Source organism: Podarcis cretensis (genome assembly GCF_951804945.1).
Source record: "Podarcis cretensis genome assembly, chromosome: 12".
Classification (NCBI taxonomy): Eukaryota; Metazoa; Chordata; class Lepidosauria; order Squamata; family Lacertidae; genus Podarcis; species Podarcis cretensis.
The window spans coordinates 18019078-18033659 of NC_137181.1; the positions used below are offsets into that span (position 1 = coordinate 18019078).

Genomic DNA, 14582 nt, shown 5'->3' on the forward strand with positions numbered 1-14582 from the left:
TTGTGGAGTTAAAACAGGTTTTAATTGAAAGAACTTAATTAAAGGCACGGAGGGCTGGCAATTTGCCCCTCTCCTAGTTTTTCCCTGCTGGAGACCTGTTCTTCCAGTGCAAAGGAAGAACTCACCTAGCTTAGTGGCTACAGCAAATCCCACTGAATCTGACAAAAGGCTGAGCAGAGGAAGTCCTGAGCAGCAGCCAGCCGTGCTGTGCACCATCTTGAGCTCCTGGGAGGAAGGGTGGGGTAAAACTGTGCTTACCTTTTTATAATTAAAACAAGCTATCACCAGATTCTACCTACAGGGCAAATCTGGAGATTTCTCCTCAGATGAAACATCTGAAGAAAACAAAAAATATTTTAGCGTGATTAGTGAAATGTCTCAAGAGGGGTTGACACATCTCTTTCGTCCGCATGCCAACACAGAAATATGCAGCTGCACATTCAGGTCAACCTCTGGTCTATTGCAGAGAGATCAAGCAAGGAAGCTTGCTCACAACTAAAAATGTTATGTGCAAGAAAGCAAATGTCTAAGTTCCCTGGAGAAATATTGTAAACTGGTTGATAAGTCTCTAAAAGTAGGACCAATTCAGCCAGCTAGCCCTGGGGATTATCTAATTGATTTTTGAATTTTATTGTTATTCATGTTTCTATACTGTATTTTATGCTGCTTTTATAATTAAGTGTTTTAAATTTGTTGTTAGCCGTCCTGAGCCTGGTTTTTGAATCGGGAAGGGCGGGGTATAAATAAAAAAATATTTATTTTATTATTTTAAAGCCAAAGCACACAACAGACCTTGTATCCACTTACAGTATGAAGAAACGTAAGGACAGAGAGCCTCAGAACAATGCTCGGAAGACCTGGGGGTTCATGCTTGTAAAACGAGAACCACAAGCTAACACAGAATGATCATTAATTCTTCAAACCAGGATTTATTGGCCTAGCGCCACCCACAGGCTCTTCCCACTGACAGGATTTTGGAAATATATTTGATGTGGTTTTGGAATCCTGTAAGGAAAGGGCTAGTAAATGTTCTTTGCGTTCTGTTCCTGGCAGGCCTCGTCACAGAAGGGGACTCAGCCAGGTGTCTCCCAATTTCAAAGCAAGGAGCACAACTTCTTGTACATACAGTCCGAGGTCATGTTTTCCATCTTTCCAGATGCAGGGCTGCAGGGCAACTGTGCAAATGGGTCTTGATTTAGCAGCAACTGCACAAAGAACATGGATCCAAGTAGCTTACAATTGGAGACTGAATCTAGTGATGGTAGAGCAGTGGGCCTTGTGTGAAGCAGGGTTAAGTTTAAGCAATTCCAATTAGAGTGATTTATTCCGGTGTATGGAACAAGAAAGGTGGGAACTTGGGCGAAGGATACTGTATCCTCTCCCCTCCCATGCCGTCCCATATCCAAGTTCCTTGGGTGAGGTGAAAAGAACCCTCTCCCATTCCATGGAATGCCTCCTTGCATGAGTTTGAGTTTGAGTTTGAGTGTCAAACTCATTTTTCTTCCCACCACAAGTCTGGATGGGGAGGGAACTTCCTTGGATGGGAAAGAAACATATTACTGGGTCTGCCAAGTAGGTTCCTTCATATGCATGTTTGCAGGATGGTACAGGAAGACAGCACAGTGAAATAGCTCCACCACAGCTGTCCGTAAGCATGCCCAAATTATCAGACATCCCCAAACCATATTGACCTCAGAGGACTATTTTGTAAAGATGATCAACAAATAAGCCAAGGAAGGAAAGAGAGTTCAGCTCTCCTTTCTTTAGAACAGATATGTAATTTTTTTTGAAAATTATGCATCATAAAAAAATGTGTAGCTTTAAATGGAATTGGGGGGAGTATTGAAAAATTGGCAATACTTTCTTCGGCACCCTTTAAAGAGCTAAGGTCATTTTATTACTTTAGGAACATAAAATGCATTTATCTATAATTCTGTTATAGAATAAAATACAATTTATTCAGACACTGATTGCAAATTTAATTGGTGTTCCTTTTAATTTTGGTTACGAATGGAGCTACCCTAGCATGACTGAGTTTTTGCCTGTTTAAGAGAAGCAGACAAAAGAAGAAGCTGAAAACAGAAAAAAACCCATCAACATTATAGTAAAAAAGTAAAGTTATTGCATATTGCTGCCATCACATCTTATTTGAAAAAGGGGACAAAAATGAAGGCACAGTTTAAAGGAGCATTAAAAAAAAATATCACAAATTCCTTCCTTCCTTCCTTCCTTCCTTCCTCTGATCTTCCTGCAAATTGCTCAGGATTGCACATGGTTACCTTTTATCCTCACAACAACACTGTGAGGCAGGTTAGGTGAGAACGTGTGATCAGCCAATGACAGGATTTGAACCCAGTTGGGACAATCCTGTGTTTGGGCTCCCCTTCCTTGGTGGATGACCCTGGCTGTTTGAAAGGGGAACTGCCCTCAGAGCAGATCCCAGAAACTCCTTACCTACTGGAAATGCTTTTGCAAGAAGAGCTATGCAGCCAGTAATCCTCCGGCTTGAGAACATTGCACTGGTCTCCTCAGATTTGGAGGAGTCCATTTCAGAAGCCCCAGTGCAACTGAAGTCTCACCTTCTCTGCCAGACGTCAGTCTGCTGAAGAAGGCTGGGGCCCTTTAAATTAAGAGGAACCTCTCAGGAAGGCACAGGTAGCTGCTGAGACACGGTCCCTATATAAGGCTCATTCCGAGTGTAAGCCGCTGCTGAAGAGACATGTCTCCACCAAGCAGTCAGCGTGAGCCCTGCCTGGAGCTGTCCAGGGAACAGGGACCTCTGCTGAGGTCTCCCTGGCTGCAATCTTCTAGCCATTGATGCCACACACTGGGAGATATGGAGAATAGGAAGACAGTAGAAATCAGAACAACTGTGAGGCTATAATAATCCACAGCAGTTTTGATTAAGCAAGGAGGAGGAGGAGAAACATTCACATTTTGCAGCTCAGCCAATGAAGTAATGAACAACTGACAGCAAAGGCTAGACAACTTCAAGGGTTTTGCTCTGCCTCATCTTAAGCTGGCATACATGTGACACTGCTAAATGATTATGCCACATGACTGAAAGGCCCTGGAACATATCCAGCGCTGCTGAGATTAAATAAGAGAGTCACAGTGGCCCAATGGACAGAGAAGGGGTTTTGCATGCAGACGATCCACTTTCAATGATGGGGTCAGCCAAAGATTTTGCATCTATAGAACCTTTGCTCTTGCAGCTCCCAGCAACTGGTACTCAGAGCTATATGAGCTTTCCCTGTGGAGGCAGAACGGAGCCATTGTGGCAGATAGCCATCGATACCCTTAGCCTTCATGGATTTCTCCAATCCTCTTAAAGGCTGGTGGCCATTGTGGCATCAAATCCCATATTCCAGATATGTGTTTTGTGAAGAAATAGCTGAACCTTTCAACGTTCACCTTCCTTGGATGCATGTGAGTTTTCCCATACCGTGCATATTCCTACATGCCTTTATCAGCCCTCAGTCCTTTACTCGCCTTTTTCCCCCTTTAACGAAAAAGCCCCAAATAGTGTAAGCTCAGCTCCTGAGAGCTCCAGCCCCTTGATTGTTTTGGCTGCCCTTTTCTGAACCTTGTCCAGCTTTGCAATAGCCTGCTTGATCTTTAAGCAATAATGGCTTATTTTTAGGTGGGTGACCCTCGCCCTCAGCTATCAACATTGCTCGATAGTCCCGCACGCGCCAGCAAGACGCGTATGCAGGATTAATCCTTTTTTTTAAAAAAAAAAGAGACCTCACTTCGCATCAGCCACAAATGTGTGCCAGTCACTCACGCAGCCCTTTGTGCATCCATCAGCTTTTATTAATGCTCCTGTCTGTTGTTGACAGTTGTCCAAGATTCTTTGCTTGAAGCTATAATGATTTACAATCAGCCGCACACAAACATGGAAAAGTTCCAGACTTCAACATCCACAGGATGCCTGCACGACTACAACCCCCACCTGTGTATTATATGAATCAATCACCGGGGCAGAGTGTAACAGTATCCCTTCGCACAGCCAAGTTATAATCTAGGCTAAGCCCTCTTTAAATAGATTCCCTTACTGTATACAGTGGTACCTCGGGTTACAAACACTTCAGGTTACAAAATCCACTCACCCAGAAGTAGTACCTTGGGTTACAAACTTTGCCCCAAGATGAGAACGGAAATCATGTGCTGAGGGCGCGGCGGCAGTGGGAGGCCCCATTAGCAAAAACGCGCCTCAGGTTAAGAACAGTTTCGGGTTAAGAACAGACCTTCGGAACGAATTAAGTTCGTAACCAGAGGTACCACTGTATAGCAATGGCTACAACTCTCCTCCCCATTCACCCACACCCCAAAAAACACCCCAGTCATAGGTGCCTTGCTGCATATAACAACACTCAATCTCTTTACAAGGAAAAAATTGTACTTTACTGCCCCAAGGGAAAATCAACAATTGTGATATGCCATGCTGATCATGTTCATGCCTCAAGATGGGCTTCTTCTTCTTCTTTGGTGATATCTCGTACCCGAGTAAGATTGTCTTCCATGAACACAGTCTTAACAGTGAGTCCATAAGTGACTGGAGGCCAATTCTGGATCCACACGTCCTTCCACAGTGGGGACATTGGTTTCTGAGCAGGAGTTGATCACGGTGTGGATTTGCCAAGTGTACCTTCCTATTAGCACGTTCCTCCCTTGAGTCCTGAGTTCGAGCGTCTTCAAAGCCCATGACCCCTTTGGCAAAGGCTGTTTGCCAATTGGAGCTCTCACAGGCAGTGTTTCCCAGCTGTCAGTGTTTATACTACATGTTTTTAGATTTGCCTTGAGAGAGTCTTTAAACCTCTTTTGTTGACCACCAGCATATTGCTTTCCATTTTTAAGTTCAGAATAGAGTATTTGCTTTGGAAGATGATCATCAGGCATCCGAACAACATGACCAGTCCAACGAAGTTGATGTTGAAGAATCATTGCTTCGACACTCATGATCTTTGCTTCTTCCAGTACACTGGCATTAGTTCGCCTGTCTTCCCAAGTGACGTCTAAAAATTTTCGGAGACACCGTTGATAGAATCTTTCGAGGAGTTGGAGATGGCATTTATAAGCGGTCCATGTTTCACAAGCATACAGTAAGGTAGGGATGGGCACCTGTAATGGGGCATGTGGTTTTACAATATGCCCTAAGAGTGTGTACTACCAGAAGCGGCATCGGGGCAATCCTAAAGAGGCAGTAGCACTGCAAATCCAGGTAGCGGTACTTCCCAAACTTGGGGCTCCAGCTGCTGATGGGACTATTACTCCCACCATCCCTAGCTAGCAGGACCAGTGGTCCAGGACCTTCAGCACACGGAACAGATGCCTTACCAGTGAGATATGGTCCTTCCCCAATGAGTTATGGTTCAACCTAGAGGGTGGCACGGTGGCTTTGCATACTCACCAGGGTGACAATGGCACATTCAGCAGTCAGCTGAGCGGCGCTGAACAGCGTCCGCACAAAGCGGTAAATCTGCTTCTGCTCTGGGTCATGTTTGTCATAATCTGGCGGCACTTCGGATTTCTGCAGGAACAGCATTATTTAAAAGGTGAGCAAACTACAATCCATGGCTTTGAAGCAATTAGCGGGGTGGGTAGAATGCACCTCAAGAAGAAACAAATGAAAGAATGAGGCAGATGATCTTTACCGTAAGGGGGTGGAGGTTTTCATCAAAAATATCTAGGAGCATCCTTCCATCTGTGTCCCTGGAAAGAGAGAACGAAAAAAAGAAAAGAAAAGAAAAATACAAAATTGTTACGCCATGGAGGGCGTAAGAGGAGGAAGTGGGAAACTATTATTATGGCAAAATGGAAGAACTCTATACACTTGGAATCACTTCTCTCTGCTCCAGTAATGTATATGAAAGAGCCACATGGCTGCGGACAATAATAAAGTTTCATCTCATGCAAATATTGCCCTATCACATTAAATTAATCAATTGCTTAATTTCCAGAATAGCCCATGTGTTGCCCTCCAGATGTTATTGGACTACAACTTCCATCAGCCCCAAGCAGCAGGGCCAATGGTCAAAGATGATGGGAGCTGGAGTTTAACAACAATGGGAGGGCACCAAGTTGGGGAAGGCTGCTCTACAGAAACAACTGCAAGCATTACAGAAACTTGTGCTTATAATTTTGGTTGCGGAAGCACAAATGTAAATATTGTTGACAGAGGGTTGTTTTACTATTCCCAACTGGACCCCAGGAGAGACCTGAGCAACCCACCCAGGGGGTCTGTGGCACCATTCACAAAACAAAACTACCATAAAGATATCAAAATTTTCAAAAGCAGGGGGTCAATGGTTTAGGTTTTGAAAAACAGGGGGTCCACCATACTTAGCTAACTGGGAGCCACTGCTTTGGACAATTAAAAAAAAACACACACACCTCAAACTGTTAACATAATGTGAAAGTCTTTCCCATTTATTTTATGTTTTAAGTTCTTTTGAAACTTCACACAATGCATAATAGATGTGTAGAATTCACTGTCATTACATGCAGGGGTGACCAATACTTTAGATGGACCAATACTTTAGAGGATCAGGCTACGAATCATGATGGCTAATGGCTATATTTACTGTGATGTGCTCTGTATGAGCTTTAATTGGATTTGTTTGCAGAAATCTCACAGACCACCTGAACGAAGCTAATGGTCCACCAGCAGACCATGGACTACAGTTTGGGAAATCCTATTTTATAGGTTGTGGAGGGAGAATCTGTGCTGAAATGCAGAGGAGAAGTGGAATTGCTCCAGTCTTAAGTCACTGATTGTTCCGCAATAGAACTGTTTCAAAAGGCCTCTCTTAGTGGATGGGATTTGTTAGATTGGTTTTTACATATATCCATATTTTCAGTTTTTATTTTAATTTAGCTTTATGTTAGTTTTAATTTTTGTATTATATTGTAAATCACTTTAAGATTCCATTTCATTAAAAAGTGACTGAGTAATAATGATAATAATGATAATGATGATGATGATAATAAATATACTATTTCCAGGATCAGAGGCAGTTTGTTATGGAAAACCTGTTGCAATGGAACAATGGGGGAGGGCTATTGTCTTCCTGCCCTGTTTGAGGGCTTCCCATGGGCATTAGCTAGCTGCTTGTAGGGTCAAAGAGCATTCTGGACTAGATAGGACCTTTGCTCTGAGCCAGCTCAGAGCAAAGCACAATATCCCAGAGATCCAGCAGAGGGCGCATGGAGAACATGCTGTGTACTGACAACCACAATAAGATTCCCATAGCAATTTCCACTTGAAAAAAATTACGTTTTTACCAGTACATTTCCGAGCACAATTCAAAGTGTTGGTGCTAACCTTTAAAGTCCTAAACGGCCTTGGTCCTGTATACCTGAAGGAACATCTCCACCCCCATCTTTCATCCCGGACACAGAGGTCCAGCTCCGAGGGCCTTCTGGCAGTTTCCTCAGTGTGAGATGTGAGGTTACAGGGAACCAGGCAGAGGGCCTTATCGGTAGTGGCACCCTCCCGTCAGATCTCAAGGAAACAAACAACTATCTGACTTTTATAAGACATCTGAAGGCAGCCCTGTTTAGGGAAGTTTTAAATGTTTTAAGTTTTATTCTGTTTTTAGTGTTCTGTTGGGAGCCACCCAAAGTGGCAGGGGAAGCCCAGCCAGGTAGGCAGGGTATAAATAATAAATTATTATAAATTATTACTGGTTAGATTGTAAAAGAACAAAACCACCACCAGCAGCAGCAGCTCTTATCCGCCCCCAAGCTCATGCCCAGCTCATCTCCAGAGTTCTGAAAACTATTTTTAGAGCACACCTAAGTTTGTGATAATCAGTATAGGAAGAGGGGGAAATTAGAGCAAGCGGAGAGAGAAATGGCAAAGGGAGCATAATCCCCAAACCCGACTTGAGCCATCAACCCTAGTTAAGGGTCAGCTAATATTATGTCTGCAGAAACACCAAGAAATTAAAAGGGAATCTTTGGCAAGACTTCCAGTTTCTAGGAGATGGGATTTTAGTGGCTTTGCTGCCCCGCTACTTCAGGATGTGAGTATATTCTCCTTCCACCCTGCTCTCTGTCTAAGGAACTTGCTAAGCTGGTCTAAATTCTAAGGAAACTTAAAAGCCACCATCAGAGTTACGCAAGCTCAGCGGACAATGAACATTAGATGGAAGAAAGTTGAGACCTGGCCTTATTTTAAGAGCCGCATCCAATAGTGTTGTTACAGTGTTTGGAATCCCAGGGCCATATGGGCATGGCCAATTTACACGTTTTTTATTCTGTTTTTGCTCTTCCAGGTGATGATCAAGTAGGGAAGGATTCATATCACAGTTGCAGAGCAAAAGCTTCCAATAGTGTTGTTTTTGTTGTTGTCATCTTAAAAACATAAGACGAGCTTGTTGGATCAGGACAATGGCCCATCTAGTAAAGGACCTGCCTGGGTTTTGAGATCTTTGAGGGAAACCCTTCTCTGAGTTCCACCAGGCTACATGGGGACATGAGAGAGGGCCTTTTTGGTGGCTGCTCCCAGGCTTTGGAACTCCCTCCCTAGAGAAGTAGACTAGCTCCCCCCTTGCTGTCATTCCACTGGCAGGTGAAGACAGCTTTATTCAGACAGGCTTTTGGGGAACTCACTGCTTTTAATGAAAGGGCTGGTGGCATTCCATTCTTTCAATTATTGGTATGGTTTTAATAGATGTTATAAATGCATGTAAGTTTTAATCCTATTAATGTTTAATTTTTTAAAAATGATTTTCTCTTATGTTTTTAGCAGTTCTTATTTGTGTATGGGCAATCTATCCGGAAGATAAAATTGTATTTCGAGGAGTTAGTGATCTGACTCGGTTGCCCTCTTCCTGCCCTCTGTTCCTTCTTCCTCTCCTTGTCTCTTAAATTCTTTGATGGCATGAGAGCAGCCTTTAATGTCCTAATCTGTAGAAGGAAGTGATAGGGCTAGGTACCTTCTTTGATGCTGGACATTGTTTGGAGAAAGTGAGGCATTGGCTAATGAATAATCTGCACGTAGCCAGTTGGGCAAACCACACAGGCTAAAGGTAAAGGTAAAGGTACCCCTGCCCGTACGGGCCAGTCTTGATAGACTCTGGGGTTGTGTGCCCATCTCACTTAAGAGGCCAGGGGCCAGCGCTGTCCGGAGACACTTCCGGATCATGTGGCCAGTGTGACATCGCTGCTCTGGCCAGAGCCAGAGCCAGAGCCAGAGCCGCACATGGAAACGCCGTTTACCTTCCCGCTGGTAAGCGGTCCCTATTTATCTACTTGCACCCGGAGGTGCTTTCGAACTGCTAGGTTGGCAGGCGCTGGGACCGAGCAGCGGGAGCGCACCCCGCCGCAGGGATTCGAACCGCCGACCTTTCGATCGGCAAGCCCTAGGCGCTGAGGCTTTAACCCACAGCGCCACCTGCGTCCCTAATGAATAAAAGCACGTAGCCAGTTGGGCAAACCACACAGGCTAGCTATCTATAAATCGGATGGTTGTGGGCAGAGTTTTAGAGAGAAGCTCATGCACGGACTGACAGTTGTGGGGCCGTGCAACCTGAGGCTACCTGGGGAGTCACTTCGCCGCTTGAGGGCTTCCAAGTGGCAGATTGAGATGCTTGCTTGGTATGTATATATTGCTTGCTGTTTAGAATAAAATCTTTAATCTTCTCACTCACTTGTGTTTTGTATTATTTCTGAATCCCGTTTTAAAAGAACCACCTTGCATTTTGTAAGCTGCCTTGAGTCCCATTAGGGGGGAAAGGCAGGGTATAAGTAAAGATAATCCTGTTCTCACAGTGCCTGACCAGATATCTGTGGGACAAGCTGGACATGAGTGCAATACCACTCTGCCCACCTGCAATTACCATCAAGTGATATTCTGAGGCATAATGCCATTGTAGAGCACAGCCATTGTGGCTGGCCGCCACTGATTACCTCGCCTTCCGTAAATTTGCCTAATCCTCTTTATCATTTATTTAGATTTCTTGCCTGCCCTTTACCATAAGGTGCCAGGGCAAACTGCAGCCATTTCAAAATACAATATTTAAAACAGTTTAAAACAAATCACAGTCCCAACAATTTGATGGGCCCTAGAAATATATATATATATATATATATATATACACACACACACACACACACACACACACACACACACACACACATAAAGTGTCAAAGGCCAGGGTAGAGGGTTCCAGGTGCAATCTCTGGTGTCGGCTGACAGGGCTAAGAAAGACCCCCATCTGAAGCCCTGGAGAACTGTTGTTGCCGCTGAGGTAACATATGAATTGGTCTTACACCAAGTATTATTGCTTGCACACGTTAACTACAGGCAATTAAACAGAGGGTGAGAGGAAACTAATGAATGGCAGGGCAGGGGAATAATTAGTTCTCCCAACATAAACGTACCTGTTTCTGATGTGGTAATATATTGCAAGAGCTACACTGTAAAAGAAAACAGAGTGAAAATACAGAGTTAGTGATCTGGGATACCAATTTAATGTTTTCTACAAAGTCACATTGCTAAGCCTTGACAACCATTTTTAACCTTCCGAGGAGGCTCAGACAACCTGTAGGAACCGTTTCTTGCCAAGGGAGAGAGCAGGGATCAATAAACAAAGTGGTGGATGTTAACCTGTAGCACGCAGGGCTAGCTCCCATCAATCTGCACAGCACTAAATAAAGTGCTTCTTCAGATCTTTGAGAGAAGCGCATTTTAAAAGAAATTGATTCAAAAGAGGAGAGGGAATTGAAACCACCAGCGGTGGCAGAGGTCTTCTGTGTGCCGAGAGCAGAATCAGGCGGGTGGGGGGCAGGTCAACCTGCCTCGCAAGTAGTTCAAGTGGTAGCTTGGGAATGCAATACTTTTAGGGGCATCAGTGAAACTAGCACACCAGCAAATCTAGTGCAATTGGAGCAGTGCATCCCAATATCATTTGCAGCGCCACAAGCAAAGTGTAGATACTTCGACTTGCAAAATATTTTGGATAGGCCGTGGAGTTGTAATGGGGAGGAACAAAAGTGGAATGGGAAAAGGGGACAAACTGCAGAAACTGACAGGGATCCAGCGCAGAAACTTACAGAGAGGTCAAATGCAATTGCAGCAAGGAGGACAATTTCTGAACTGAGTGAAGGAGGGAGAGAGAGAACAGAAAGACAAACCAGCAATAGGGGGTATACTTGGTATAAGGATATCAGTTTGGGGAGAAGAGTTTTATCAATTGACTATGGAAAAGGAATAATAGCAGGTAATCTAGAGGAGGAAGCAGTAAGAACTATTGCTCTAACTGTTCAGAGGAGATGAACAGAAAACCTAAAGGAAGCAGAAAAAGAGAGAAGATATTTTATAGTATCTACTTCTTGAACAACAATCTACTTCTATTATCAACAATTTACTGTTTGCTAGTCTTATCTGGGCTTGCAACTTTCCACTGTGTCCTTTATAGACGTGTGTGTGTGTGTGTGTGTGTGTGTGTGTGTCTAGCTAGATTTTCTCCTCAAAAGGACTTTTACAAGAAAACCACTATTTTTCCAATGCATCATGAGTTAACACAGACAGCACGGTCCAATTATACTATGATTTGCCTTTTATGGGGTTTCAAAAGCTTTTGGGAGCAAATTGGGGAGGAGAGGGAAGAAAGGACACAAAGGGGTTATTTATGCCTCTTCTAGAAGTTTGCACTATTTTTTACAAACAAATATGCTAGAATTTCGGTGTCATGGTAATTGCAAAGCTCAACCACAACTTTTGAATATAAACATCAATGATGTTAATGGGTCAAAGGTTTATGGTGTGTTTGCATCCACATGTACATATTGAAAGTGAACAGATGACTAAAAACCTGACTGCAGCAGCAAAATCAAAGGTTTCCTTGTGGAAAAACAAATGTTTGTGTTCATTGATGGCACAGTTCTTTCACTATAGCAGTTTCACAAGTGTACAATTTGGGTACAGCATACTTGAGCTGTACACTCAGTTATTCACATGGAAAGTTCAATGTGTACACAATCTTGTGTTGCCGTATACACAATAGCTGAACTGGAAAAAAAGACTCTTTCACAGAAACACCTGTACGTGTGCAGAGATAGCCTGTACCTGTGTTTAGTTTAATGTGTAAAAAAACAAAACATAGAAGACTTCTGAAGCCAAATGTTGACTTCAAGCATTCAGACATCTGAATAAGCCAGCAAGCATGTGGTTTATTACTGGAGCGCTTCATTCAAAGCAAATCCAGCTGTTTCAGACTACAACTCCCATCAGTTCCAGCCTGCATGGCCAAATGGCCAAGGATGATGGGAGATATACTGCAAAAACATCTGGAGAGCACCCACCAGGTTGGGAAAGGTTGGATTAGGTCCTCCCTCCTCTTTTGGAGTGCCTCTGTTATAGAAGCAATTATGCAGAAATTACAAAAACAAAAAACCACCACCATACCCACCTTTTAATTGTATACTTGAGGTTGGGCTGAGTGACTGTGCTGTCATCCAGGAAAATAGTGGAACAGGAACTGTATTTCCTTCTCAGTTGACCAGGAGCATGCTAGAAGGCAAACATACAAGAATAGTGCCAGTGACGTTGGACCAAAGGCATTCCTTAGACAGCACAACACTGAGTAAACAGTTCCTCTCTGTCTCTTGCACACACACGTAGGCACACTCAAGTCAACAGGGGTCTGGGAATTCTTTTTTTCAGGGCTTGGGTACCTCATGAATCACACAGAAATGAGACTTTGCTAGTGGCTCAATAAAGCAAATGGGGACAATTTGATTCAAACACACACACACACACACACACACACACACACACAAAATGTTTGCATGGGTTCATAAGTAGAATCAACCACCACACTTTCATTTCAAAATACAATGACTAAAGGACTGAAGAAACTAGTTTACTTATTATTTATTTCTTTAAAGGCATTTCTAAACCCCTTAGTATTTTTAAATTTCCTAAGCGGTGTACAAGAACAACAAAGCAACAAACAATATTATTAAAACAAAAACAGTAGTATAAAAGCATATAAACACAAATAAAAGGAGGAATGCGGGGAATTCATGTAAATTATTTTTAAGGGTCTGGTTTTATGGGTCAGGAAAAGCCTGGGCAAAAAGAGAGGTCTTTACAAGATGACTGAAGCAACTGATAGTTGACATTTCACGTGTGTGAGATAAAAAGCCATTCTATATTACAGGGGAAACAGCAGAATGTACCTGCTTTTTGTTCACCACCCTATGATATTCTGCAGGCTGCAGTATCAGGAGTAGAACTTTTGAAATGATCTAAGTGGTCTATACAGGATCCGATTATATTTCAAGTAACTTGGTCCATAGTTGTTCAGGGATTTATATGTTAACAACAAAACTGTGAACCTGACCCAGCAGCTCATCAGCAGTAGCTGATCACACAGATGCTCCACACAGCAAACCCAGCTGCTGTCCCTCTCCGGAAGAAGGTCCTCCATCAGAGCAATCAAGACCGATTTTGTCCCAAAACCAGGCCTGAACCCATACTGAAGTGAATCAACATACCGTATATACTCGAGTATAAGCCGACCTGAATATAAGCCGAGGCACCTAATTTTAGCACAAAAATTGGGAAAACTTATTGACTCGAGTATAAGCCGGTTCACCACACCACAAACCTGGTGGTGGCAGCAGCGGCGGAGGAAGAACAAGCAGCCCAAAAGGGCTGCTTTCGGCCTGCTCATTCCTCCGGAGCAGCCTGAAAGGACCCTCACTCGAGTATAAGCCGAGGGGGGCTTTTTCAGCATAAAAAATGGGCTGGAAAAGTCGGCTTATACTCGAGTATATACGGTAATCAGTTTCCTTCAAGAGTTTCTGCAGCTGGACTGCTACCACCTGCGGTAGCACCTTACCCAGAAAAGGAGCATTTGTTACTGTGGCAACACACACACACACACCAACCACTCCCGGACCCACCTATCCAACTCAGCTAGCTTAAATAAAGTTACGATGCACAGGGGTCGAGGGAGCATGTTATACAAGCATTTGGTCTACCATTAAACTGATCCCACAAGACCAGGCAAGAAGTTGTGAATCTGTTATAATGGGAGCATTCAACTCAACAAGACGACAAGTTATTTTATTGCCTAAGTTCCAGTTATGAACTTAATTCGTTCCGGAGGTCCATTATTAAGCCAAAATCGCTCATAACATGAGGCGTGCTTTTGCTAATGGCGCCTCCCGCTGCTGCCACGTGACTTCCGCTCACATCCTGGGGCAAAGTCTGCAACCAGGAGCATCTACTTTTGGGTTAGCGGAGCTCGAAACCCAAAGCATTCGCAAGGAGGACGGTAAGTCCACTCTCCACATGGAATAGCTCTGCTGACCAACTACTCAAGGATGTGATGGAAAAACCAAATTAGCCTTCTTTGCCCCTTTCACCACCACACAATATGTGTGACTATGACATCTACCACATGCCCAATCAACTTCAGGCATCTCTGTACACAGTCAACACTTCTCCATGAGACAAAAGAAAGGAAGATTTGAAACCAACAACAACAAAAGAGGTTTATCCAGCAAAGGGATTTTTCTTGAAGGAGGTCATCTTGGTTTACCCCATCTTCAGAATGTTA

The 14582-nt window shown here is 43.6% G+C and overlaps 1 protein-coding gene across 1 annotated transcript in view; it reads right to left on the reverse strand.

Moving 5' to 3' along the window:
• The window catches only part of CCNY (cyclin Y), a 107311-nt gene that overhangs the window by 12511 nt on the left and 80218 nt on the right, over positions 1–14582 (reverse strand). Inside the window, exons 4-7 of the mRNA XM_079947021.1 lie at positions 12423–12523; positions 10393–10428; positions 5658–5715; positions 5414–5533 (exon numbers count right to left, since the gene is read on the reverse strand). Coding sequence (XP_079803147.1) covers positions 5414–5533; positions 5658–5715; positions 10393–10428; positions 12423–12523 — 315 coding nt within the window. The remainder of the gene's footprint in view (positions 1–5413; positions 5534–5657; positions 5716–10392; positions 10429–12422; positions 12524–14582) is intronic.